The 25,979-nt window shown below is 34.4% G+C and overlaps 3 protein-coding genes across 8 annotated transcripts in view; 2 read left to right on the plus strand and 1 right to left on the minus strand.

Moving 5' to 3' along the window:
- Nucleotides 1-2,586: 2,586 nt before the first annotated feature.
- LOC132047155 (uncharacterized) lies at nucleotides 2,587-4,699 on the plus strand. Its single transcript, XM_059438070.1, has 3 exons — nucleotides 2,587-2,735; nucleotides 2,856-2,944; nucleotides 4,292-4,699. The coding sequence occupies exons 1-3, from the start codon at nucleotides 2,697-2,699 to the stop codon at nucleotides 4,440-4,442; spliced, it is 279 nt and encodes a 92-aa protein (XP_059294053.1). The 5' UTR covers nucleotides 2,587-2,696; the 3' UTR covers nucleotides 4,443-4,699.
- A 2,646-nt stretch (nucleotides 4,700-7,345) lies between these two features.
- LOC132047160 (E2F transcription factor-like E2FF) overlaps nucleotides 7,346-25,979 on the minus strand; it is a 55,455-nt gene continuing 36,821 nt past the window's right edge. The window contains exons 2-12 of one of the 3 annotated variants that reach the window (XM_059438078.1): nucleotides 12,121-12,210; nucleotides 10,242-10,309; nucleotides 10,082-10,134; nucleotides 9,933-10,010; nucleotides 9,800-9,856; nucleotides 9,536-9,605; nucleotides 9,317-9,384; nucleotides 9,175-9,247; nucleotides 9,027-9,088; nucleotides 8,529-8,931; nucleotides 7,346-7,805 (exon numbers count right to left, since the gene is read on the minus strand). In XM_059438078.1, coding sequence (XP_059294061.1) covers nucleotides 7,714-7,805; nucleotides 8,529-8,931; nucleotides 9,027-9,088; nucleotides 9,175-9,247; nucleotides 9,317-9,384; nucleotides 9,536-9,605; nucleotides 9,800-9,856; nucleotides 9,933-10,010; nucleotides 10,082-10,134; nucleotides 10,242-10,309; nucleotides 12,121-12,210 — 1,114 coding nt within the window. In that variant the 3' untranslated portion in view covers nucleotides 7,346-7,713. Of the gene's footprint in view, nucleotides 7,806-8,528; nucleotides 8,932-9,026; nucleotides 9,089-9,174; nucleotides 9,248-9,316; nucleotides 9,385-9,535; nucleotides 9,606-9,799; nucleotides 9,857-9,932; nucleotides 10,011-10,081; nucleotides 10,135-10,241; nucleotides 10,310-12,120; nucleotides 12,320-25,979 lie in introns of those variants that run through there. The other 2 variants (XM_059438079.1, XM_059438077.1) reach the window with 2 other exon arrangements.
- Nucleotides 17,300-25,979, plus strand: part of LOC132047158 (uncharacterized) — a 42,193-nt gene continuing 33,513 nt past the window's right edge. Inside the window, exons 1-5 of one of the 4 annotated variants that reach the window (XM_059438074.1) lie at nucleotides 17,300-17,411; nucleotides 20,009-20,145; nucleotides 20,889-21,071; nucleotides 21,391-21,475; nucleotides 23,440-23,494. In XM_059438074.1, coding sequence (XP_059294057.1) covers nucleotides 20,089-20,145; nucleotides 20,889-21,071; nucleotides 21,391-21,475; nucleotides 23,440-23,494 — 380 coding nt within the window. In that variant the 5' untranslated portion in view covers nucleotides 17,300-17,411; nucleotides 20,009-20,088. Of the gene's footprint in view, nucleotides 17,412-19,714; nucleotides 20,146-20,888; nucleotides 21,072-21,390; nucleotides 21,476-23,439; nucleotides 23,495-25,979 lie in introns of those variants that run through there. The other 3 variants (XM_059438076.1, XM_059438075.1, XM_059438073.1) reach the window with 3 other exon arrangements.

A 25,979-nucleotide genomic window follows, 5' to 3' on the forward strand; every position in this document is an offset into this window, starting at 1 on the left:
GAGAATGCAAAAGTGACTCTCCAAACACTTAGGGGTCGTTTGGTAGAAGGTATAAAAATTTGGGATATCTCAGTAGTAATTTTTTGTGCTCGTATTTGATCTAGTATAAATTTATTTGGGATAAATTTATCTGACGTGCCAAATATGATACAAAAATTAGTCACTGGATATCCCGCCTTATACCTCTTATCCATTTATCTTTGGATTGTTTTTATACCATCTTTTAGATGGAAAAAAATAATCCCAATAGATGGAATAAATTAGTCCCGAGATTAGAATCCTGGGATAATTTCGACTATCTACCAAACGACCCCTTAGATAGGGGGTGGTCATAAAAATTATTCACTTTATTCCGAAATTTTTTTCACTTTTTTTCGAAATCAGCGTTTGGCCATGAAAATTCCGAATAATCAAGTTGTATTCTGGAATACCAAAAACTCAAAAAACTTGTTTTTAATTTTTTTTTTACTTTTTTTCACTTTTTTACAACTACATTTCACCAAAAACTATGGCCAAACACAACTTCAACTCCAAAATTCCAAAAAAAAAGTGATTTTTTTTTGATATCTATGGACAAACGGGGCCTAGGACCTACTCAAGAGAGAATGCAAAAGTGACTCTCAAACACTTGTTTAGCTAGTGGTGATCTTTAATTTTTCCTCAAAATGACGGTCTTTTAAACTTTTTTTTGTCTTGAGCCGAAATTTCGTTCACGAATTCTACCTTGGGCATAAATTACGCGCTTGCGATTTTTTTGTTTCTTGGTACGGGTTCAAACTCACAATCTCAGGGTATTAGGCGAAAGAAAAAAACAAGACCACCAATTTGAAGGGCAAGAATTAAAGATCACCCCAAATGAAGGACAATCCGCGCAAAAAAACAATTTTTTATGTGTGGATTGCTCTTCAAACGCACTGGTCTTTAATTTTTGCCCCTCAAATTGTTGGTCTTTAATTTTTGCATTCTCTTAAAAATGTTATCGAAAATACCCCGAGGTTCTGGAATCGAACTCACTAGTAAAAAATAAAAAATAAAATTCACAAGATAAGGCTTTTATGAAACTTCTGCCTTACATTTGCCCAAAATTAGGTCTATTCGGACAAAAGTTAGGCTTTAAGGCAGTGGTTTGTCTTAAGACCTAATTTGAGCAAACATTTGCCTTAAGATATAATGTTTGCCCATTAGATGGGTTCAAATCCAGAACCTCGAGATATTAGGCAAAGACAAAAATTAAAGACCAGCAATTTAAGGTTCAAAAATTAAATGCCACCCGAATAAGGACGATCGTGCAAATTGCCCAATAGTTATTAGGAGTATCTGGTTTCTCTTCGTAAAAAGAGAAAAGTCGTAATCAATTGTTTGAAGCATCAAGGCCAATGAGAAAATGGTCAAATAAGTAGGCCATTCGTTCATGCATGAAGACGCTTTTGAAAGCTGTAGCTTGCCTGGAGCCACCCAATTGGACTTCTTTTTAATGGTCGGTCCAATCGTCTACATTTAACAATTTAATACTATTGTTAAGTAACGCTTTTGTTGCTAGAGGCACTTTTTTCTTTGTTTTACACTTCTAGTAGAATGAAAAATAATGCAAATTAGCCCCTTGCGAAGTGATTATGTTATTCATAGCCCAAAAAGAAAAGAAAAATGACCTTTGACTCTGAAATTGCTGAATGATTGTTATAAATGTGGTTGGATTAACATTTGAATATTCACTACTTGCATGTTGTTACATAACACCCGGGCTCGTTTGGTTGGGGAACAAATTCTTAGGATTATTCCACCCTCTTATGTGGGATAAAAATGTTCTCTATCTTAGGATAGCCAATTTGGGATTAGTTATCCAAAGGATTTTATCGACCAAATGTGGAATGAGATGGTCTTTTAAATTTTTATCACGAATCTTTTAACATCCATCATACCAAACAGCACGAGGCACTTTACCAATTTATGGATTCTACTTTCCTTTCCTCCTTTGAAAGATTAAAGCTACAGTAAATATACTGATTTGACAACCTACCTTATCATTAACTTTCTCTTTTGATTTACAATTTTTCTAAAACGAAATTAGCATTTGTGATTATATTTCTAGTCCAATAATATAGAAACCAACTTCAACTAAATTTTTTGCTATAAATATAATTGAAGCTATATTCAAAAATCTAATTTGAACCGATCAAATGTCAAAATAATATTTTTTTTCTTTTAAAATTTTATCCCTTATAATCTAATTCATATTTTCACAAGGTTAAAAGGAAAGAACTATATTCACCCATTTCAAATGTATTATATGAATTTGAATAAAGCGTTGACATTTTCATTATTGAATTTTTTTTTAAACCCTCCCTAAGAGCTCCTACCTTTCTGCTCCCAATCTTAGAATAGGATGTAGAGGATGCTTAAAACCCGAGCAACCCACTCTTGTCGGTTATTGGATTTGGATGTACTCTTTAAAACTTTTTAGTTCATTCGAGAAATTGAAAAAGAAAACTTAGAGCTCCAAAGGATTTTTAAAAAGCTTTATGGACCTTTTCGTAAGTTTAAATAAAAGTAAATTGCAGCCAACGAGGAATTTTCTGTTTTTTTAGAGAATATATAAATAGGGAAGATATAAGCAAAAAAACAGGTAGGTCATCATCATCAATCAACAGTCTCCATAAAAGATCGTAAAGTTAGCGTGTCCCTTCCCCCGTTTTTCAATGGCTTCTTCCACCCTTAATCGATGGCTGAGGCCCGAGGTATGTTTTATTCTTCCACCTTAGATCTACAAATATAACTTCCTATCAAATCGGCTACGTTTGTAATATTTGTGGTTTAGCGATTAGATCTGAGATGGTATATTTGTTGTGGTGGGACAGGTGTATCCACTTTTTGCAGCGGTAGGAGTTGCTGTTGGGATCTGTGGAATGCAATTGGTTCGTAATATCAGTGGCAACCCTGAAGTCAGGTACATCTTCTATTTCTCTCTGTACATAATAATATATCTGTCTTGCCTAATTTGTGTTATATCTGATTCGACCAACCTCAATTGAAATACATGTGCCTCTTTTAGAAAAAGATAAAGATTATGCTTGACTGATGATTTAAAAAAGCAGTGAGTATTAATATAGTCACTTCTATTATAAAGAGACTATGCTTGATAAAATTTCCTATTAGATCCAGAGTCTTTAAGTCTGAGTAAAGCTCTGTGTTTGTGACTATTTATTAGTATTAGAACAAAGTGGTTTCGCTAAATAGATGGGGCTTGAATATAGAGAATTCATATAGTCACCTGTCACCCACCCTATGGGGTTTGATTCCTCATCTCTGCTCTCCTTCTCCATATGCATAACAAGAATTAAAAGGAACATAAAAAAAAAGTGATTGATTGATTTACACTTGATATATCTTCCTTTGTGTCTAATGCTTATTCAAACGCTGATACTTTATCCTTATGACTTGTAAGGATATAGATGTGGGACAGAAACGAATTAAGGATTATGTGTTTGAGTTTGGGACTTTCTACCCCAACTTTTTTTATTTACTTGGTTTGAAATGTATTGGTTGTACTTATTTAGTGAATTGTTAAACACTCTAGGAAAGCCCCTAGAGTGTAACTGGTAGGACTCTAAAGAATCAGATGAGGTTACAAATCCCTTTTGTGAGACTTTGAAATGGAAGAAGGAAAACCTGGAAAAATTGGTCTATCCATAAAGGACGTTGCCCCTTTGGTTTGGTTTTATTTGATTGCTTGTTGGTGGTAGAAATCAAATCAATTGATCAAGGGGAAGTTACACATTAGGCTGCTCAGCCAAAATATTTACATCCGCTTGTCTATACACATAAATCATACATTAAACATCTGCCAGCCTTTGTTTTGGTATAGCATCAGCTAGGCAATGAACACCCCCATATGTACATTGTGTTGTACCAGATTGCATCGTTTAGTCGTGGCAAAAGATGGAATATACTATGGAGGAGATTATAGAAAGCATGAAAGCCCCACCTGAAATTAGAAGTGCAACCTAAAACAATTTTTGAGCCACCACTTTGCGATATACTGGAAGCTTCTCTTGTGTCATGGAGATCCCAATTTTTTTGTTTTCTTAAGTTGTTTTTACCCAATTTGCATGATATTCTTTTTCGATAAAGTGGTAATTGAACACCCCCCCCCCCCACCCCAACCACACACACACAAAAAAACCATGTAGCTTCGCTACTGATTTAAAATAAAAAGACTCGGTGAAAATGCATTAACTTTTCATTTTACATTATCAAGTTTTAATTATGCCTTTGTGTTTGCAAAAAAACTCAGGGTGACCAAGGAAAACAGGGCAGCAGGGGTGTTGGACAATTTTTCGGAAGGGGAGAAATATTCTGAGCATGCTCTTAGGAAGTTTGTTCGAAACAAGTCTCCAGAGATTATGCCAGCTATCAACGGCTTCTTCAGCGATCCAAAGTATTGATGCCTGCGTCAAGTTTGATATGGATTAACATCATTATTCTTTGTCTTTTCGATTGAATGAGAGACTTGAAAAGCATTTTTCTGGCCTGCGATGGGCCTAAAACATATTGAAAGAAACTTGAATAAATGTAATTCATAACTACTAGTTCCTCCCTTTTAAAAGGGTACATCTTTACATATACTATTGATCTATTGTTTTCTGGAAAAAATTGTTCATTTTACTGTCATGAATGAATGAATGAGTAGTACTATTTTGAATTCGGCTCTTTAGACATTTTGCTGTATGGTTCAAACCGTGCTACAAGTTGCCACATCTAAGAGTTTGAATGAAGAACTTGGACAAATTTATGAATGACCACAAGTAGGGCTGCTTATCGGGTGGATAATTACGCTTAACGGTTCAACTTATCGGTTATCGGTTTTTAAATGTTCTAATTCGCTAGCCAACCGTTAAGATATCGGTTGGTTCGGTATGAGGTTAGCAATTATCGGACGGTTATCGGGCGGTGTGTCGGCTAAATCTAAGAGAGAATGAAAACTTTGAAGTTAACTTTGCTTCTCAAGTTGAAAACGTTTTGGATCTCTATCTTAAAGTTTTCTTGATGATTTTAGAAGCTAACATTTTAATGGATTCACCAGTATTAACAAGGAATAATGATCATTTAACTTCCGCCTATGAATTCACCTTCCTTTAGAAAAGAAAAATATACAAATGACCATGAAATAAAATACACATAAACTTGTTTCACGTATTTAAATCTGCAAAATTACATGATAGAGACAGCAAACTCAGCGGCATCTCAAACACAAATTTAAATACTTAATTTATAGTCTTGTCTTGCCAGTTCAATACTGAATCTGAATGGGCCTTTAGCCCTTAGCTTTAAGATTTAAAATAGATACTTTATATACTTGGGGGTGAAAATGTAACTACGATAAATCTTAACGGTTTAACGGTTTATCCAATAAGAAAATTGAGTAATCCGCCCCGCACCGATAAACCGTTAACTATAACATTTTAATTCGTTCATCAACCATTAATCCGATAACCCTATACTAATAAGCCAATAAGCCATTTCTTCGATTGAGTTATCGATTGCGGTTCGATTTTGAACAGCCCTAACCACAAGTCTATGTATTGATTGAGTTAAAACATAATTTATTCTAGGCCAAATACATAGACTACCACCTAAAGTTGTCAAAAAATATCATATTTAGACACCTCAACTAAGGTTGTTACTTATTGAAAACTTGATTTATATTCAAATTGTGCCTATTAAACACAGACAGACTGATTGGCACTTTGCGTATATCACATGAACTCTTGAGAGCATAAAAGAGTTTTTTTTTTTTTTTTTTCTCCAGAAAAATCTCTTTCTGCATCTTCCTTATTTTCCCCATCCCACCTCCACCATTCTCATCAACTCTCTGCCCTTTCAAACACCAACCACAGAACCATCAACGAAAAGGAATGATGTAGAAGTACAAGCCAGAGCAGATACATTATAGTGGATAAATTCAAGAAATAAATCCAGGTAGTACCATGTCGGAAGACATGACTAAGACGATGGGTGGCGAGAGAGATGGGAAGAAGAGATGAGTGTTTTTTTCTTTTTTGGTTTTCTTCTGTCCAAAAGGCCACATGGCTTTATTTCATTTGTTATTTTGCTCTGCCAACACGCGTGAATCTCAAGCTCTCAGTTTTTTAACTGGTTAGTGCTTAAGTGTTGATAGGTTCAATTTAGATTGTATATTTTAGGTGTCTAAGAGCCCCTTCTAAGCTTAATAAGAAAAAGACTTTACTATCCCTACCCATAACATATAAAAATCTAAAAGTCCGTAATGAACCCCAAACATCCTTAAAAATCCAAATTTCAACAACAAACCTTTCAATCGTTCCATCGTTCCAACATTTCACCGGAGAAATCTCCATTGTTTCTTTTTCGAAAAAGATAAAATATATAATATATAGCGTTTCAATTGAATGAATTCAAAATTTCAATTAAGTTTAGATTTGTTAATATTTGAAAATAACAACAAATCATCTTCTATGAACTAAACAACGATTATTTTTTTTTACTCAACAACATAGAATTGATCAAATTTATTTTATTTTTATTAGTTTATACGCAAAATTGAAATTATAGTAACTTCGGTTGACAAAAAATAATCGGGCAAAGTTCTAACAAGTATGTCGGACAAAACGTTAAAAAAAATTTCATTTTCATAAGCAAAATAAAAAAACACACAGTAAAAACAACTTATAAATTGTTTGAGGTGTCAAAACTTTCATTTTATAAGCAAAACAAAATTACGCAAGTGTTAAGAACTAGAAAAGGCTCTATGTCGTGTTCACTTTACAAAAGAACAAAGTATGTGCTGTTATAGGCAACTTTCATTTTCTAAAAAATAAAAAATTAATATTTTCATGAGCAAAACAAAAATTTACGCAAGTGTTAAGATCTAGAAAAGTATGCAAGAGTGGTTCACTTACTTAAAAGAAAAAGATAAGTATCTTTGTTAGAGGCAAACTTTCATTTTCATAAGCAAAATAAAAATACTTAGTTGAGGTGTCAAAATGATGTTTTTTGACAGCTTTTGGTGGCTGTCTTTATATGTAGCCTTTATTCTACATATAGGTATATCCAGAAATATGATCAAGAAACCTTTGGCTCCACTTAAACAGGGTAACCGGGGCTTGGGGTTGTCAAACTGACTAAAGGTTGCAAACAATTGAACTTTAAAGGTCCATTCTGCAAAATGTGCATGTAGGAGTAGGCTCGTTTAAGCGCAAGGAATGAGATCTTGTCAGATCCCGTCTTCTTAACTTAAAACTCTCCTTATCAAACATAAGTTGGCCAACATACTGCATATTGCAGAAGAAGGCTTTCTTGCACAATTAAATGCAAAAAATGAACAATTTCTGATTTACATTCCTCCGGCAGTGAGATGACTAGCAAAATTTAGATGCCTGCATACTATTTACATCACAGTTAATTTAGCTCAATGCAATTTAAAAGGTCCAGTCTGGAAACGCTTCAAGAGGAAACTCATCCAGATAAAACTGGGAACTACAACGTCACCGAACAGAACTAACCATCAGGGCTTGGATATCACAAACTGATAATAAACCGCACATTCAACTGATAGATGTATGCAGGAGATATTCAACCAATAACCACCATCTCTCAGGTGAGAGTAACAGCATCAGATATATTATCCTTGTTGAAAGTGTTTGATGCCATCTGAAACAAAAGAGATCCAAGATTACATTAATGTTCATGTTGTTTGTGCAGCTCATTGGCAGCTTCAACCTGCCACAACTCCCATGCCTCAACATAATGAGCAAAAAGCTCACTTGCAGCTGTAAATTTGGCAAATGGAAACATTTCAACCTCCTCATCAAGGCAATAACTACATGAGATATAAACACATTCACATGAACAAACAAACAAATTTTACACTAATAATAGCTGAATTGGGTGTTAGAAATTGGATAAACTATACTTCCATTCAAGAAATGTAGTCTATCATGGGTTAACTCTTAAATGGCAGAAGCAGTTGACACCTAGAAACCTTATCAAAGCCATGCTATAGACTGTTGGGCATGCAAAATTATCATGCTTAATTGGAAAATATACAACACAGCACCAAACAAAACGGAGTATCATATTCAGAAAAGCAAAAGACTTGGTGATAAAAAGTAGAGTTTTCTTATTTCTTCTCTTTGTTTGTGGCATTTCTTATATGTTGCCCAACATTATGAAGTCTAATTGCCAAAAATCTTTAATGATTAGCTACTAGCTCCACATATCTCGTGGATTAAGAGGTTAAAGACAGTGACTTATCAAAAGAGGTTAGGAAGCAGTAAATGTGGCACATTCATTCTTTTCTCTTTTCTCTTCTTCATGAGGAGTAGGGAGAGGGGAATAGAAACAGGTTCAAACCGAGTCATGAACAGAGTATACTTATGGACCAACATATCTGAGAATATAGCCCAAAAAAGGTGTCATCCCCTCCTCCCTACCCACTTGGAATGGGCAGAATAAAGATGCTTCAACTTTTTCAAATGAGATTTAGAAAGTACCCTTATTCTGATACTGAGGGCGAAATTTAGATGCCAGCTCCTCCCAGTTCTGAGTCTGTTTCAACTTTTCTTTTCCAGAAACTCCTGATCTTGGCAGACTAGCTGGACCAAAAGGGCCAAATACAAATTCCTTTGTATCATGTTCATTAAGCTGCTCTGTTGATATCTCCTGATTTTTATCTTTCAATTCCTCATCTTTTGCAACTTTCAACCTTTTTACCTGCCCGTTTGACATTAGATCAGATGAAAAATCAGCCCTGCATCTTTTGGGAATTGTATTTGTGATATCTGCCCCAAATGTTCTCCTCGTTGAATCATCTGATTTAGTAGCTGCAGGGGACCCAGGATTTCCTTTCCAAGCTATCCACCTAAATGCTGGTTTTCCAGTATCTGGGCTACGTATCTACATATGTATTGCAAAGATCAAGATCAGAAATAAGTCTCGACTTCATTTTTTTGAGAATATTCAGTTACTGATCATTCAATTCTATGACCAACCTTCTCAATGAGCTCCATGGACACAAAGACATTTGCAATATCATACAAGCGTCTGCTCTTTGCTGCAAAATTTTCATGAAAGATAAAAAGTTTTTCTATCAAGTATTTCAACAGTTAAACATAAAATCATAATAAGAACATGAATTACTCTTCATAGCCATCGGATCGTGCATATCACCAAGCAAAGCTGATGCAGCCTTGTCAAGAGAGATCAAGTCAACCTAAAGAAGGTAAGGCATTAGCTTCCATACAGTTGACAACTTGTCAGAAAATCTATATGCTTCACTTACATCAGTACAGTGGAAAAGCTTTACAAAATTTTGTGCAAGAATCATCAAGGACTTCTCTTTGCGGTTGTCTACAAAATTAGACCTCGAGTTAGTCTCACAAAATATCAAATAGATATATGATATCCAGCAGTTCTTCAGAATATTAGAATACTGCCCTCCACTGGAAGCGCACTCAAAAATCACAATTCACAACCATCACACCTACAGAGAAGAACCTACCATTCTTATGTGATCCAGAAGTTTCGCATTCCCCTTTTTCCTTAAGATCTGAATGATTACAAGCTATGACCTAGTAGAAGAAGCCTGCCGTGTTATATCATGATAAGAAGAAGATGCAATCGCTGAGAAAATCAAAGTTACTAATCGAGTGACTAATGGGAGAGTATCTACAATTGAACTATTACAGACCCACTCCAAATCACCCTTTATAGATGGCTCGGTGTGGGGAAGGGGTGAATGAAGAAAGAAGCATGGTGTACATACATTTGCACTATTGTGGCAAGTGGAGGAGACAGTTGAGTGATCTTTTAGTCCTTCTTTCTACAAAATAAGCAAATAATATCAAATTTCGAGGACATATCCATATGAGACAAGGAAAATGGATATTATCAAATACCTTAAGCAAATCTACAGCTTTAGGAATAGCACTATACCCATTCCATCTATACTGATTCTTAGCTTTTCGTGACAAAACCTGAAATAAACTGCCTTAGTCATTCAATCATATAAAGATTATAAGAGGACGATGAAAAGATAAAGAATTACCCCAACACTTTCCAAAATATTGACAATATCATAAATGCGACGCCTCTCAACACCTACAACCACAAAAAGATTCTGTGTGAACACATGCAAGAAGAAATCTGCATATTTGCGTTGACACGGTTGGGAAGATAACATGAGGATGAGAAGACAGAGCAAAGACCTAATTGATCGGCGGCATTGTCCAAACCAATGGAGTCCACACCTTCCCGATCACACAGCTTCAAGAAACTGAATAGTACAAAACTTACAAGGTCAAGAAAGTAATGATAGAAACGATATGTTGATTTTATATTGAAATAATCCAGATTTTTGGCTTAAATTGACAATGTTTTTAGGGCGTGTCATTGGCTTCTTCCACATTTCTTTCTAATTTTGTAGATGAAGGAAGCAAAGCAAAAAACTTTGGCAAAGAACATACTATCAATATACCAGATAATCTCTCAACTTCAACAATTAATATTCAAAATTTTCCAATGAGCTGAGCCATAATTTATATAGTAGCCCATGAAGTCCAGTTTTCAACTCTTCAAAACAATTCAAATTTTAAAATTCCTACAAAGAGACATGGCCAATTTACTAAAGATTTGTAAAATAGTGGCTCAGAGCCTCTGTGTTAGAAAACCACCGCTGTGTCCCTCCAACATATTAAGGCTGCGAGAAGTCCTAATTCGCTATGGAAAAGACCTTCTTTCTATCTATAAACATTAAGTTTACAATAGGAAGTGATTCCGAGGAGGTCATGGAATTTCAAGTTGAAGGAAACCCCTAGAGGAAGCTCACAAAGAGAGGAGACAAAGAAAGAAGAGAGTATCAATCCCTTCATTCTCAATCCAGGTGTTTTTCTTTCCATTATTTTTCTTTGATTCTCATGATACTATCTAGTAAACTTCTTCTTGGTTTTGTTTAATTCTCTGTGGAGTAGGCTTTTTGAGTTAGGAGTATATGAAACTAATGTCTATAACTTGAGTTCCTTTTTTTTTTAAATTCAATCTAACTTCTAGCATTACTACTCGTCCAGTTTCTTCTTGACTGTACATGGATCTGCTTAGGAAGTTTTCTTTTGTTTCTCTATAGAATTGATTTTGTTCCTCATCCATAATTTAGAATCTAAAATAACAATCTTGAGTGTTATCAGGAAAATATTTTCCATTTTTCTAACGTTTGGTTGGTCAAAAAATTTGAAAACATTTTCTCTCAGAGCACAAGTTCCTTAAAAATGAGAAGAATGAATTCCATGGGGGAAGTAGGGAAAATAAGTTCACATAAGGGCCATTCCACACTAATTGTCTAATATCCACTCTCCAACACACCCCACCCCCACCCCCACCCAAAACCCCAAAGCCCCCATCCCCACCACCCCACACCCCGTGCCAACTCCAACAGTATTTGCCTATATTATGTACAAATGTTTTTGGGACAATATTTATGCTTATTTACCAATCAGAAGAAACAACAACAACAACAAACCCAGTGTGATCTCACAAGTGGGGTATGGGGAGTGTAGGATGTACGCACAATGGTGGAACCAGGATTTTTACATAGGGGGTTCAACATCTACTATATATACAAAAAAATAACTGTAACCTTGTATATACAGTGTAACTTTTTGAAGAGGGTTCGGATGAACCTCTTGGCCCCTTAATGGCTCCGCCCCTGTGTACGCAAATCTTAACCCTACCTTTGTAAGGTAGAGAGGTTGTTTCCGGAAACAACAACAATAACATAGCACCCACCAACCACAAGAAAATAAGTAATAACCCACTTATTTTCCAGGAAAACATTTTACATGGAAAATACACCAAACACACCTCTAAAATCAAATCATTTAAGTTAAAACCCTAAAAATCCTCGTGAGATCAACATTCTCTCATCAATTTATCACTTGTACGAACACAACTACTACATTCGCTATGTACTTAACATAATCGTCTCATTCTAAGATCGAATTGCGGCTTACATACACTTTCCAAACAATCTCACGCATACGATACAAATGCTAAAAAAAAAAAAAAAAAAAGGGAGAAGAAAGATTATATTACTTGGAGCAAAGAAGACCGAGCGATTTGTCTTTGCGGCTATAATTGCTAGGGTTTTTCCATTGTGAATCTTCAGTATGGACTGAAGATGACATTTCTAGATCAAAAGTTAAAAGCGATTATTGAAGAGAACCCTATATGAAAACTCGAGATAAACCGCTAAAGCTGCTAAGGCAGAGAGGGAAATGATGAAATTTGGCGGGGCTATCATTTTATTATATGCCCCAAATTTTATTTACATTAATTACTTCACTCTAATTTGAATATTTTATACTTCACTCCTTTTCCTCTTACTAATCCCTTATATTAAAAATAAAATTATTTTACTTATCTATTTTTTTTTTTTTTAAATCCGATATTACCTGTATCATTAAGTAAGTACATAAAATATCAAGAAATTGCACAGTTTTCCTTCAAATGGCCCGATCTTTAATTTTTGTACTTTAAAATCGAATTTGTGTCTAGAGGGGAATAAATTCTTTAGGAGCGCAAGCTTAACTAATGAATATTATGATTCACGGAAAAACTATTGTGCATTGAGCGACAAAAATTAAAGACAAACACAAAACAGGGACAAAAGTGCAAATGACCCATAAAATATTAGTCAAATTTAGATTTTCATGATATAGTTAAAATAACCCTTAATAACAAATAGAATGACAAATTGTTAATTTTATTTTAAAAAAATAAACACTACCCGTGTGGATGGTTTGATCACCAAGTGAGAAGATGGTCATTCCTACTATCATTCTTACTTTTTGTTCCTGCGGCGTGGTACTTTTAATGTTCAGATATGCTTACAGTCGAACAGAGCACTTTTGCCCAAATTAATGGTACCAATTCGTAAAAAATTAATTTGAGAAGTATTTAAGAGAAACAATAAAAATTTACCAAGCGAACTTTCAATTTTTTTTTTCCCAAGCGAAATTGATGTTCAAATACAATTTGTAATCAATATAATTTATCATGATTAAGTGATTTAACGAATTTGAATATATACATTAATTAATCATATTTAAGTGATGTTATATATATTCAAATACGTGTCATACATCCATTGATTTAATGTAAACACTTGATGTGCGTAAATTTTTACTATTGCCTGGAATTTTATGATGGGTGAGTCACAACGAAGAATGATTGTGTGAGGGCACCCTCATTTTTTGACAAGTGTGTTTATCAGCACGCGTTGTTCTTTTCTTTTTTTTCCCCCTTCTTTCCAGCGTCCCTTTTCCTTTCCTCTATTTCGTTTTCCCTCCTCTTTTCATAGCCTACATTTGTATTTGTCAAAAATCAAATAAGAAAAAATGGATTAATATTAACCCAAATTTGATCAATTTTTTTTTTTTACCGCGTTTCCTAATATGGCTAAAGACTGAACTTCATAAAGATGATATTATTCTTTTTGATTGATTTTTAGACTTCAACTTATCACTATGCTATAGACTAGAAAATAAAACCATGAAATAAAAGCATATTATTAACAATAAACATAAATTGCTTTCGTAGGAGTAGAATCATCAGAGAAGTGGTGAATGAAAAGTGTAGAATTTGTAGCTCAACTTATCAAACTAAAATTCAAGCTTGTGACCTGTGCCAAAATTGATGTATGCCGATAGAATTGCCATTTTTTAGGTTTTGCATTCTGCTTTTCTCGTATGTTTTTGGATTTTGTTGTAAATCAAGAAAATTTGTGCCTTTATAAAAAAACATAAATTATATAACAAAACTCTGAGTTCACAAAATTTATTGTATGTTATTAAGAAATTTAATTCTTTCGTAGTAATCGAGGTACAAGATTAATTCCTCCCATGATAGAACGGAATTACCTTATTAGAATAATGATACTTCAAACTCCAATATCCTTTAGATGCGATGAATAAAAAAAAAATTACACATGACTCGAGTTGTTATTTAAATAAAATAATAGAGAAGATTTTACAAAATTGCATGGAAATTATGTGGCAAGGACTCTATATTTATAGCTAAAGGCTGGGTAAAAAGAAAAAGTGTGAAAGTACTTATCGAGAAAGTCTTTTTGCCTTCCTGATGCCTTTCCGAGAATGTTTTTTGCCTTTTCGGAACAAACGACCAAATGCCTATTTTCAAAAAAAATGAGATGGTTACATTTTATGAAAAAGGTGTAAACAATAATATAGGAAAAGAATCTTCATTCAAAGCTAAAGTCGAGCGAGTCACGGAAATCTGTTCATTTTCATACCCTATACATTCTTTAGGCGAATCTAAAATTTACTCTATTTCACTTCATGTATTAATGATCCTTAGACCTCCATATAATTCAATTTTCAACCAAATATAACTCCAATAGAAAATATATCAAAATACCTAGTTTTACGGAATGATCATGTGTTCACGTGCTTCATTTTTTACTCCTAAAATCGCCCTTGTTCTTCAGGACAAAAAGCCCCTTCATTTCACATTTACAAAAAAGAAGAGAAAAAATGTTTTAGTTTATGGATTCTAAATCATTTTTTGGTTTGTTACTGGGATTTGGATATATTATTTTTAAATATAATTAATTTTTTTTAATATAAATATAAAGTTTAGGTCAAAACTACTGAATTCTACCAATCTCGTAATTAAAAGTATGACTTCACCTCGGGTCAAACCTCATTCACTCTGTAGAACCCGACGCTTCATAACTAAATAATTCTAACAAATATAACTCCACTACAAAATTTCAATCGAATTTTATTTATTTGTTTTGGAGTTTGAAAAAGAAAGAGAAAGAGTGCTGAGTTTTAAATTAAATAGAGAAGAGGTTTTGGATAAAAGAAACAAAATAACCAAAGAACTACAAATGTGAAACGGACGAAAATTTGAAGAAATGAAAAAGTGTGTGAGAGAGAAATTAAGAGTACACATGGAGGGACCACAACACACTTGTCAAAAAATAAGGTGCCCTCACACAACTATTGTTTGTTGTGTCTCACCCATCATAAATTTTTTCTAGTTAATTGAGTTAAAACGACAAGTCTTTTCTTTGATGGGTCCGGATCAACCCGTTGAGAGTCAAATCTCTTTTTCTCTTTTTTCAACTATGACATATATTTCTTTGCTATGTTAGTAGGAGGACGAACACATGCTTCATTTTTTGTACCATGTGCCACATAAAAAGTACCGACAAATTTCTCATTACTTTTCATACCCTTATCTTTTGAATCAAATTCCCTTGGTATCCTCTGTTTAAAAGCTAAGACTCATTCTAGAATCATCTCACCTTCACCTTTTCTCATTTTCAATTCCATCGCCAAAAATGGCTTAGTTTTCTCTTGGATTCTAAATGATATTTTGACTTTGTCTGCGGGATTTGAATATATAAAAAAGAATATTTGTTTTAATAATTTCAATTATTTTCTCTTTTTTTTTTTTTTTTTTCCACTTTGAATATAAATTAGACTTCAATATACATTCCTTTTACGTTTACGAGAAATTTAAAAAAAAATTAACCTACTTTAATTTGTTACTTGTAAAATTTTACTAAAAGTCTCCCATCTATCTTAAAGACGAAATTTATGGCGAAGAGCACAATATATTCCATATTGACAGAAATGTCTAGTTTTATAGTATTAAAAATAATAGAAAGTCGATCTTTTCTCTTTGTCGATCAAATATTCAATTGGACAATCAATTTATTTTCAAGGGATAAAAAATTCTCTAATTTCTTTGAAAAATATAATACTCAATATGAATGCTAGATGGCCTTAGGTATGTTGAATTGGAAAATAAAAATGAAATTTAATGAATGCATATTAAAATATTAAAACACCATTACAAATAAATTACCCTAACAACAATTGGCATGTAAATCATTCTTAAAACCATAAAACGCTTACACTTGTGATAACTAAAGTTATTTCATGAGATAAAATTCAATTTTTGATCTAATAGAGAAGAGGTTTTGGTAAATATGAATAAGTTAATATTTCAAAATCAACACCACATTCCAAGGCATTAGTATGTAAACATTGTTTCATTTCTCTCGAATATTACAAATCAGTAGCAAAAACGGACGAAAAAGTGTGAAATTGAGAATGAAAGAAGGAGATTAAAGATGAGAGAGAAATTAAGATCTTCCCGCAACTCCTTTCTTCATATCAACGACTATTTGATTGCTCCATACTCATTTCTTCACATATCATAATATATATAGTTCGCAAGATTACTATTATTTTGTCTCGAACTACAAACAAAATATTAAAAATATGTGTTACAAATCAAACATAGCAAAAAAGACTAAAAGGTGAGAAAATGAGAATACAAGATAATGGAGATTAAGGATGTTAAGGTTCTTATCCTGAATCCTCACCAATTATTATCTTCCTACAACTCCTTTCTTTATCTCACTGACTATTGGTTGCCCTATCATACTCATTTCTTCACCATATCATAATATATATACTTTAGTTATTATTTTCTCTCGAGTAAAAACTAAAACAAAATATTAAAAATATGTGTTACAAATCAACCATAGAAAAAAGACGGAAAAGTGAGAAATTGTACAAGAAAATAGAGATTAAGGACGTTAATGTTCTTATCGTTCTTAGAGTCAAATCTCTTTTTCTCTTTTTTCAACTATGACATATATAATATATATAATTTGCTCATATTAATTTTTTTCATTTAGTACAAAAAAAAGAAAAGAAAAAAAGAGAGGCTACTGTAAATGAAAAGTTTTAGAACTTAAAATGGAGGCATGCTTACGCTAAAATAATTTATTGCATTTACAAAATTTGTGTTATTTTGGCTTTCGTAAGGGCCAGTTGAAACAATGAAGGAAAACGGATCATGTCACCTAAGACACCTCCTTACATATGGAAGTTTCATTTCTAAAGTTTAATTGCATATTAACTACCTTATTATTAGCTTTTAGAATACCAACGTTAGTGTTTTTGTTAAAATATGCTTGCTAGAACTTTTGGGAAGGCTAGGAATCTTGTTAATAAAAGCCCTAATAAAAGTTGAATCTCTTATTAAGCTTGTTATTATATGGAATGGAAAAGGTTGGAGATTAATAATTCAATTTTTTTTTTTTTATAATAAAATGAAATAAAATAGGTGAGAAAGGCTCAACGGTTGAGATTGTTTATGTGTAGCTTTATATTATATATTTTTATTAACAACTAATTATATTGGTAATAATAGAGATAAATATGTCGAGAATGGCATCTCAAAATTGAGGATTAACCCCACATTCTGTGCATGCAGCAGATCTCAAACTCAGATCCTTTAGGCATTGCTAAGAAACAACAATGACGGATGTTCATTCCCAGGTAATCTCACTACGAAAATTAACAAAATGCCCAGGTAATATTTTGAGTATTTTTTATCTTTATTTGGAAAAAGCTGTCCTACTCTTCACTCTGTCAAATTTAGCTGTCAGTTTTGGTAGGTTTTTCCTTCAAAATTTCACGTCATTGCTGGTGATTAGAATTTGATAATCTTTACTTTCTCAAAGTTTGTTCTATTTGACTATTTATGTCTGTTGTGAGCTCTCTGTTTTGGCAAGTTATTTGTTGCAATCTTTCTTTGTTGGTGATCGAAATTTTGTGGGTATATATTTTTTTTCTTATTGGAAAATATCTGTCCATCGCATTAAAGTTTTGAATCACGTTTTACCCTTTAAGTTGCTTCCTCCACTATTTCTTGCAAATATCACTTACAGCTTTTGCAACAAAGGTGTTTGATGATATGTATGACTCATTCTATTTGTGTAACAGAACACACAATTCTTATTTTCCACTTGCCCTTGGTAGAATTATGCTTCCAAGTTGGCTTCTCGGGTAACAATTTAATATCGGGTACAACATAATGTGTGATTCCTTTAGAAAGTTCTTCAGAATAGAAAGATAGATTATCTCTAAACTGATAGGTGCAGAAATCCTCATTTCTGTTTATAACATGGAAACTGAATCAAATGAAAAGTCCTTTCGTGGAGCTCCACATTTTGGTTATGTTGAGTTGCTAATAATTTGGCAAGTTTTACCTCTGTTTATTTACTTTACCTAGCAAACAAAAAAAATTAAACCAAAGTACATGAGTAGATAGAAGATAATTCTTTATGCAGGTGAAAGAGTATACCCTCTAATTTATCATGGAGAAGTTCCATCTGAAAATGGACTCATACATCTATTTTTGCACATGTGGAGAGAAATCAGAGCTCATTAACAATATTTTGATTCAACAAATTCTCTATGATCTGAAGTTGATGCATCATTTCTGAGTGGTTGTAGTGTTCCTGTAAAGGTGAGCAGATCATCCTGCAGATAACGAACCAAGAAAGTATTTACTTCATATTTTATTTTTGTCATTGATTCGATTTTTCGGCCATCTCTCGCTTATTATAACAGTTTTTAGAAACTGCTACACATATTTCTTTGAACTGGTAATTTAGAGTCTATATGTTTATTTGCATTGAGGAAACATAATATATACATATATTGTTCTTCTAGATGATGATCTTCTAACTTCCCTGCCAATAGTGGTGGTTTAGACCAAAAAAAAAAATCAACAACTTACCTTGTAATATTTGTTAATAGTATTCAAGCTAGAGGTAAAAATTTGAGGTAGGTTGGCGGAGTAGACAATTTTCATGGTTAATATAGCACAATACGACTAAAATAGTTATAAGAAAGGTCATTTGGTCTTCACATATAGACATTTGATTTATCTATGGAAGCAAAGACACTTTTTTCTTTTCTGGAGCATTTGGACTTCGTTGTGAGCTTTAACTACATTATTTTGGTGATGAGTCCGGTTTTTTTGATTGAAGGAGATGAAAGAGGATCATACCAATTTTGTGTATCTGGATGATGTTTAACTCTATTCAGCATACGATGTCAATTTACCAGTATTTTAAGGGAATTTTAGCCATGTGGTCTAGACTTTGTATAGTATGCAACTCCTCAGTTACAAGCCCTCTTCATTCAGTTGGCATACGGTGACATTTAGATGTGGTGAAGCAATTTAGATGCAAATATGAGCTCCACAGGAATTGTTAGGAAGAATGGAAAGACTGCATTGCTCACAACTTCCAAGTATGTCCATGCTTATTGTTAAAGAACTTAAAGAGCGAGATCCCAATACAATATCCATCAAGGATTAAGAAAAGGCCAAACCACGCTTCATATGACTAATGAAGGTCAGGATACTTCTATGAATGAGGAAATAATGGATAAAAATCCAATGAAGATCAGGATAAAAAGTTGTATTGCCCTTCTTTGATTGAGCGTGACAAGAAGGGCAATATAACTTTGCATATAGGCACATGGAAATGTAATCCCCAGGTAGCTTTTTTATTTAGTTTCTTAACAATTCATGAAAGGACTGCGTCCTAGAGTTCAACATCTTATCTCTACAGCTTTGGTGAGCCTCACCTCCACTTCGGTGTTGGCTAGATGCTAACAATATCCTTGTGTCCCAAATATACGCCGATGATGGTTATGCATTGTTTTGACTATCTTAGCGGCTCATTAGACTTGTGGGATTGTGTTCTTCTGAATTAGATATATGATGGCGTCCCCATATGTGAAGGTAGAAGTTGCCTATTTTAGTTTTGATATTCGTGAGATTTTGTCCTACAATGATGCAAAATATTGAGTTGAGAAGTTCTACATATTTTGGTACATGTAACAAGTGAGATTTTTGAGGCCCAAAACATTTGAGTCGCAGGAGATTGGCACAAAAGTTGCAAAATGATTGAAGAAGTATATTTTTCTCTTATATTTCTTTCTTGGCTTCTTTTTCCGGTATGGAACAGGGAGCTGCATCTTGCATATTCTATGATTGAAACTCATTGACTGTATTGGATTTGGCCTCTTGAATCAAAACTTGGATAAGACGAGTTTGCATAAAACTTTCTTTTTTTCAGGTACTAATATCTGTAGCAGGGAAAGAACATCTGCCGGACAAGATCCATTAAGAGGGATCTGCATTTTTCTAGAGAGTGAAATGCTAGCTTTATCAGAATCCTATGTTGAAATGGGTTCATGGTTGCTCTTGACACTTGTAAAAACAATATGTTCGCATCTTCGTTTGCCTGCTCTTAAGAAAGTTGTGTCCTAGTTCACATATGAAAGTAGTTGATAACCAATTGATGTTACTGACGAATAAACCTGGGAAAAGAAAACTATCTAATGCTACTTGATGCTATGATGTATCTGCGAGTAGATTTTAGGAGTCCTTTTATGACCAACGATAGATTGGTCGACTATTAAAATATAGATAATTTTTAGTTGTTATGAAACTCTTAACTTCGTTGCTGATTAATTATAGAAACTTAGAAAGCACTTCACCTCTAGATTCAACTTTTATAAGTGACTTAGCTTTCCTCTGTTATTTTTTTAGTATCTGAATTGCACATTATTGGAAATACCATCTTGACATAAATATGCAATCTGCTTGACACACTTAACAGGAACTTGCCCTGCCTGACTATTTCTGGTGTGTGCCCTTTTCAATAATTTGCAGGAACAACATGTAGCAATGTTTTGGTATTGTGTATATTTTGCAGATGAGTGAATGGATAGACTTTGTTTCTAACTTTCTATATTATCCCTATCACTAAAACATACACATACACATAACTTGAACAAGTTGATTCCTTGCAATTTGTGGTTTATATAGCTGAATAATTTCCCGCAGTACTTTGTTTATAGAGAACAAACTTACTGAGCACGGGCTGTGCCCCTCTAGTTTCTCTTCTAAATGCGTATTAGAAATAGTTAACTGAGTTTAAGAACATTTGGTAGATGGCGGAGGCATTGGGAATAGCAGTAGGCAAATACACATACGTACACGAAGTGGGTAAAGGGCCACCTGAAGCCATTGACGCACATCATATTGTGGTGAGAAGGAGTAGAGAAAAGGGTTCCAATTTATGCCTCTTTACTCTTCTCCTTTTTGCTTATCCATCATTTCTCTTATTCCAAAAGGTAATAATATTATACTCCCTCTCTCTCAAATTTATATGAGGATTTCGAAACTGAAACAGTTTAATTTTGACCGTAAATTCAGGGTAAATTTTTTGAATTAAACATATTTGAAAATTGTGTAAAAAGTAACTGACAATTCAAAATATTAAAAATATATATGAAAAAAATTACGGTGATTTGTTTGAATGTTGAAATTTGGAAAGTCATTGGAACTTGGGATTTAAGGCAGTTAAATAACCATAAGAAGATTTAGTTGTGCCTTGATTATGTAGGTACTTAATTCGTAGTTGTTTAATTTGATGAAGGTCTTTCAATGCAGGGAAAGCTAGATACTCTTCATATTTGGAGCTTAGTTATCATGGCATTGCTCATTAGGTTATTCCTAAAGAAGCCAGTTAAGAAAGGTGAGGACGTTTAAACTTCTATGACTTTACTTAATGTACAGCTTAATGTGCATTTTCCATATTTAATCACAATTCACATCCATTGTTTCTTGAGCTATCGGATTATAAGCTAGATGGGATAGTATGAAGCCCCTTCAACTGGCAGTCACTGCCGTTGCATTTTGTATTGATGCACATTGTGCAAGATGGTAAAAATCTGAGACCAAACCTCATCAAGTATTCTATGTACTTCTCACTCAGTAACTTCATATAGTACCTTGGTTATAAAACCATTCACTTTAGAATTGTTTGTCAATAGTAATTGAAGTACTCCTATTATATATTAATAGAGACCCACAAGGGTAGCTCAGTTGGTTGAGCATGGGGCTTCTATAGTGGAGGTCTTAGGTTCGAAACCCCCTGCCTACGACAACAGGGGATTTGCCTTCTGGGTCGAGCTCGTCGCACATGGCTTGCCTAGTGCGGGTTATCTCTCCTGTGTGGTTTGCGGGCTATTACACAGGAGCGGGGTTTATCCTGTGCGCACCCAAACGGCAGTGGTTGTGGGTTCCCTTACTATATATTATAGAGGGTAAAAGTTCTTGACAAATTTTTTCAATATGGTTGTGGCCAGTGGGTATAACTTAGTCTGTAATCAGGTTCAAACCCAACAAATGCAGTGCACAAAATAGATTGTTGTATGGTACCACATAAATGCCCATACTAATATTTGCTGTATTTTTGTAGTTATAATGTTCTAGTTTCTTGCAAACGATTGACTAAAGTTTGATAATCAATGTCTGACGATCTAGGGATCATAATATATTCCCCTTATCCTTGAGGATTATCCAGACAAATTTTTCAACTTCCTGATATATTCCCCTTATATTTTTTTCAACTTCCTGATATATATCTGTGTGTGTGTGCGCACGCGCGTGTGTGGCTGTATGTATTTCCCCTCTACTAGGATTTCAGACCTTAGTTTCCAAAGCGACCAAAAGAAGCTGGAAAATATAATGTGTGTGTGAGTGTGTTTGTGCGTGTAATTCTTGCTCGTTTCCAGCTTCAAAAAGTCTGCTTGCACACAGAAATCTATGCTAAGAGGAATTTTACTGGGAACCAAGATTTAGTTGTGCATTATGAATCATTTGTTTGTTCTTCTCTATTTGGGACAATTTCATTCAAATCTGGTAAAGAGAATTTTCTTCTAAGGCAAATTACAGATTCTCTTGAAACTAGAGGTTTTCTGAATCACCCTTTCCCCTACCAGGACATAATGTAAGTGTAATAAGAGCAACTGAACCTTAATCCTAACTTGTTATCATCACTTGTATATATCCGTTACTGTCATTGTGTTCTTCTTTGTTAAGTTTGAAATAGGCCTAGAGATTATGGTCATTTGAAGACAAATTCACTCCATGTAGTTCTAGGTCTACCTTGTCCTTCTTAGCACCTTCAAGCAACATAGTGCATTTGGAAGTTGGCATAAGACATGCCTAAACTATCTCAAACAAAATTCTTTCGTTTCATCATCTATTTGTGCATTTGCTTTCTGTATCTAATGTGTTATGTGATCATTTCTGGTCTTGCTCAACCTTATATGGCCCCACATCTATCTAGAAGTCTTTATTTCTACCGTGCCCTTCTTGTGGATATGTTTGGCCTTAGATGCCCAATATATCACCCCAATATCACATTGTTGGTCTCACAATTGTTCTATAAAACTTGCTTACTCTGTTAGGACTTATCACATTGCAGTTCATATACCACGTCTTCTTAACTCCGATACTCCATTGAAGTATTAACCACTGTCTCGTACGATAATGCTCACATATTTTGTGGATGCTTTATTGATTTTAGCTTCTTTCCCTTAGAGAAGATAGAATAATAGAATACAGAATAATAGAATACACTATTATCATTTGGTTCTGGCATGTATTCATCAACATATATTTCATTTCGTATCTTGTGTTTGCTTATGACAGAGTCTGTTCTAATTCTGCCAGCTTTTGGAGTTCAACTTGAGACTCAGTATGGAAGGTACTTACTGTTCCTGTTATAGAGGTGAATGCTTTGCTAGTTGCTTAAAGTTAATTGCAAAATAATTTTTCAACAATATTAAAAGATGATTTTAAAATCAAGCAACTTGTCAGATATTCTGGCATGGATCTATCATTTGGTTTCTGCTTCCTTAAAGATTGTTGTGCATACAGCCACTTGTTTTTTGATCTCTTCCTGAGATGCGCAGCTACCGTTACATGAGTTATTTAGTTTATTATTTTTGTTCTGTGCCTACGCTTCTTTGTGTGCGCTTCTCAAGTTATTTTCCTATGCCTTTTCTTGAGCCGAGGGTTTTCCGGAAACAACCTCCCTACCTAAGGTAGTAGGGGTAAGGTCTGCGTACACTCTACCCTCCCCAGACCCCACATTGTGGGATTCATTGGGTATGTTGTTGTTGTTGTTGTTGAGATTGGACACATATTTCTTTTTGGATAATAGTGAGAAATGATTATTTCTTAGAATGACTTGAATATATTTGTGATGGGCACCCGACCCTTACTTAGGGCCGAGCGAACCCGCAGACTCTCATAATACTCATAGCCATACTGGGCCCGCAAAGCATAACATAGGCACATAATGAAAACTTTTTTTTTTGTTTTCCGACAAATCAAACATGCTTTTCATCTTTTTCAAATCAAATAAAACCCGTAACCATAACAAATGCGTAAACATATGAAATTCATAACACAATGCATAATGATACATCGGCTTACATAGCCGCTTACAAACGGACATCTCATACACACGACAACGTTCGCAAAGTCTCTAACAGAAACGTACTTTTATAACATAAATGCTCGACTCGGCAAAGACTCGGAGAAAATGGAGCTCGCCAATCCAAATGCACATCTTCTACTAACATCCTCTACTCATATGTCCGTACCGCGGCATGAAACGCAGCCCCCGAAGAAAGGGGGTCAGTACGAAATATGTACTGAGCATGTAAAGCGGGAATAAATGATAACCATCGCACAATTTAGGAAAGAAGGAATCATAACCAACCCAATACCTGCAGCCTCCGCTGGAAGAAATGTAAATATGTACACAAAATCTCAAGCAGGCTTCAAGTAAATAATTACAATCTAACTAACATTTTCAAAATAAATAATGTAATCTAACACACCTCCTTTAAGTGAATAATGCAATGCAACACACGTGCCGCTTCCGGCAGACAATGATGGCCCTTCGGCGTCGCTTCGGCTCATATCAATAATGGCCCTTCGGGCGGCCGCTTCCGGCCTATATCAATAATGGCCCCTTCGGGCAGCCGCTTCCGGCTCAACATCAATAGTGGTCCCTTCGGGCATGAATGCAAATATGCAAATGTATGGAAATCTCTTTTAAAGAAAATCCATAACATAAACTAAGGCCATGTGTCACATAGCACACTCAGACATAAACTGAGGCCATAGCACACTCGAGCATGTCGAGGCCATAGCACACTCGGTATAAGCCGAGGCCATATATTATATAGCACACTTAGTCACGTCATGAAATCACCTAATAGCTTAGGCTCGAAAATCTCGCACCCCTTCCGGAGTGGTTTGGAAGTCTAAATAATAAAATCTCGCACTCCCTTCGGAGTGGTTTTGAAAAATCGACTTTATGTTTCCTTTAGTACAAAACTAGTTTCTTGAAATCATTAGTAAATCACAAACACGTTTCAAGTAAATCCGAGTTAGTCTACGAAAGTTACGAGCTGTTGAAGTACGGAACTTAAAAACATTTCATAAGCCATATTTCGAAATTCAAGTATCATTCATATTAGGAAACTTCCGAATAATGATATGGACCAAATCAAATAGGGACTTTAAGATCATATTTACGTATCAAAATATTCATCAAAGACTTTAGCCATATCGATTTTCTTTCGAACAACATTCGGAAATATACCAACTAAAATCTTTGAACATCATGTATATACATATCAACCCACATGGAGTATTTATGGAAATCAAAGACATCGGCCATCCTAGTGGCGCTAAGAATATAATTTTCCTTAGAATCATACATATACGTTATTTGTTCATTTCATAAAGGTCATGCCAAAAGAAGGAAAGGTAGGCTCTACATACCTCGTCCGCTTCCTAAGCTAATCCAAACTCAAGTCTCGGCTTCTCGAGATCTCATATGCCAAGAAATAATCTTTTTCCACCTTACTTTACTTCGAAGAACGTCCGGACTAAACAACGCGGCAACACGAAGCATCTAGATCGAAGCGGAGATCAACACCTGCTATGTTGCTCTTGAAAGTAAGTATACGTTGCTGTTTTGTTTGGAATTTAATGTTGCTGCCAAGAAATGAAAATTTGACGTTGCTGGATATGGTGAATAGATGCATCAATGTGCTTCCTTAGTTGAATAGCCATTGCATATGAACTTGCTACAATGTACATATCCTAAAATATAAAAGTACCAAGTTGTTGCTGCTTGCTCGTTGCTGTTGCTGCCCTTTGTGTTGCTG

This window comes from Lycium ferocissimum, chromosome 2 (assembly GCF_029784015.1).
Source record: "Lycium ferocissimum isolate CSIRO_LF1 chromosome 2, AGI_CSIRO_Lferr_CH_V1, whole genome shotgun sequence".
Lineage (NCBI taxonomy): Eukaryota > Viridiplantae > Streptophyta > Magnoliopsida > Solanales > Solanaceae > Lycium > Lycium ferocissimum.

Coding starts and splice junctions, on each gene's coding strand:
- LOC132047155 (XM_059438070.1), top strand. CDS start 2,697: ATGGCTTCTTCCACCCTTAATCGATGGCTGAGGCCCGAG. Junction 2,736..2,855: donor ATCGATGGCTGAGGCCCGAG/GTATGTTTTATT, acceptor GTGGTGGGACAG/GTGTATCCACTTTTTGCAGC. Junction 2,945..4,291: donor AGTGGCAACCCTGAAGTCAG/GTACATCTTCTA, acceptor AAAAAAACTCAG/GGTGACCAAGGAAAACAGGG.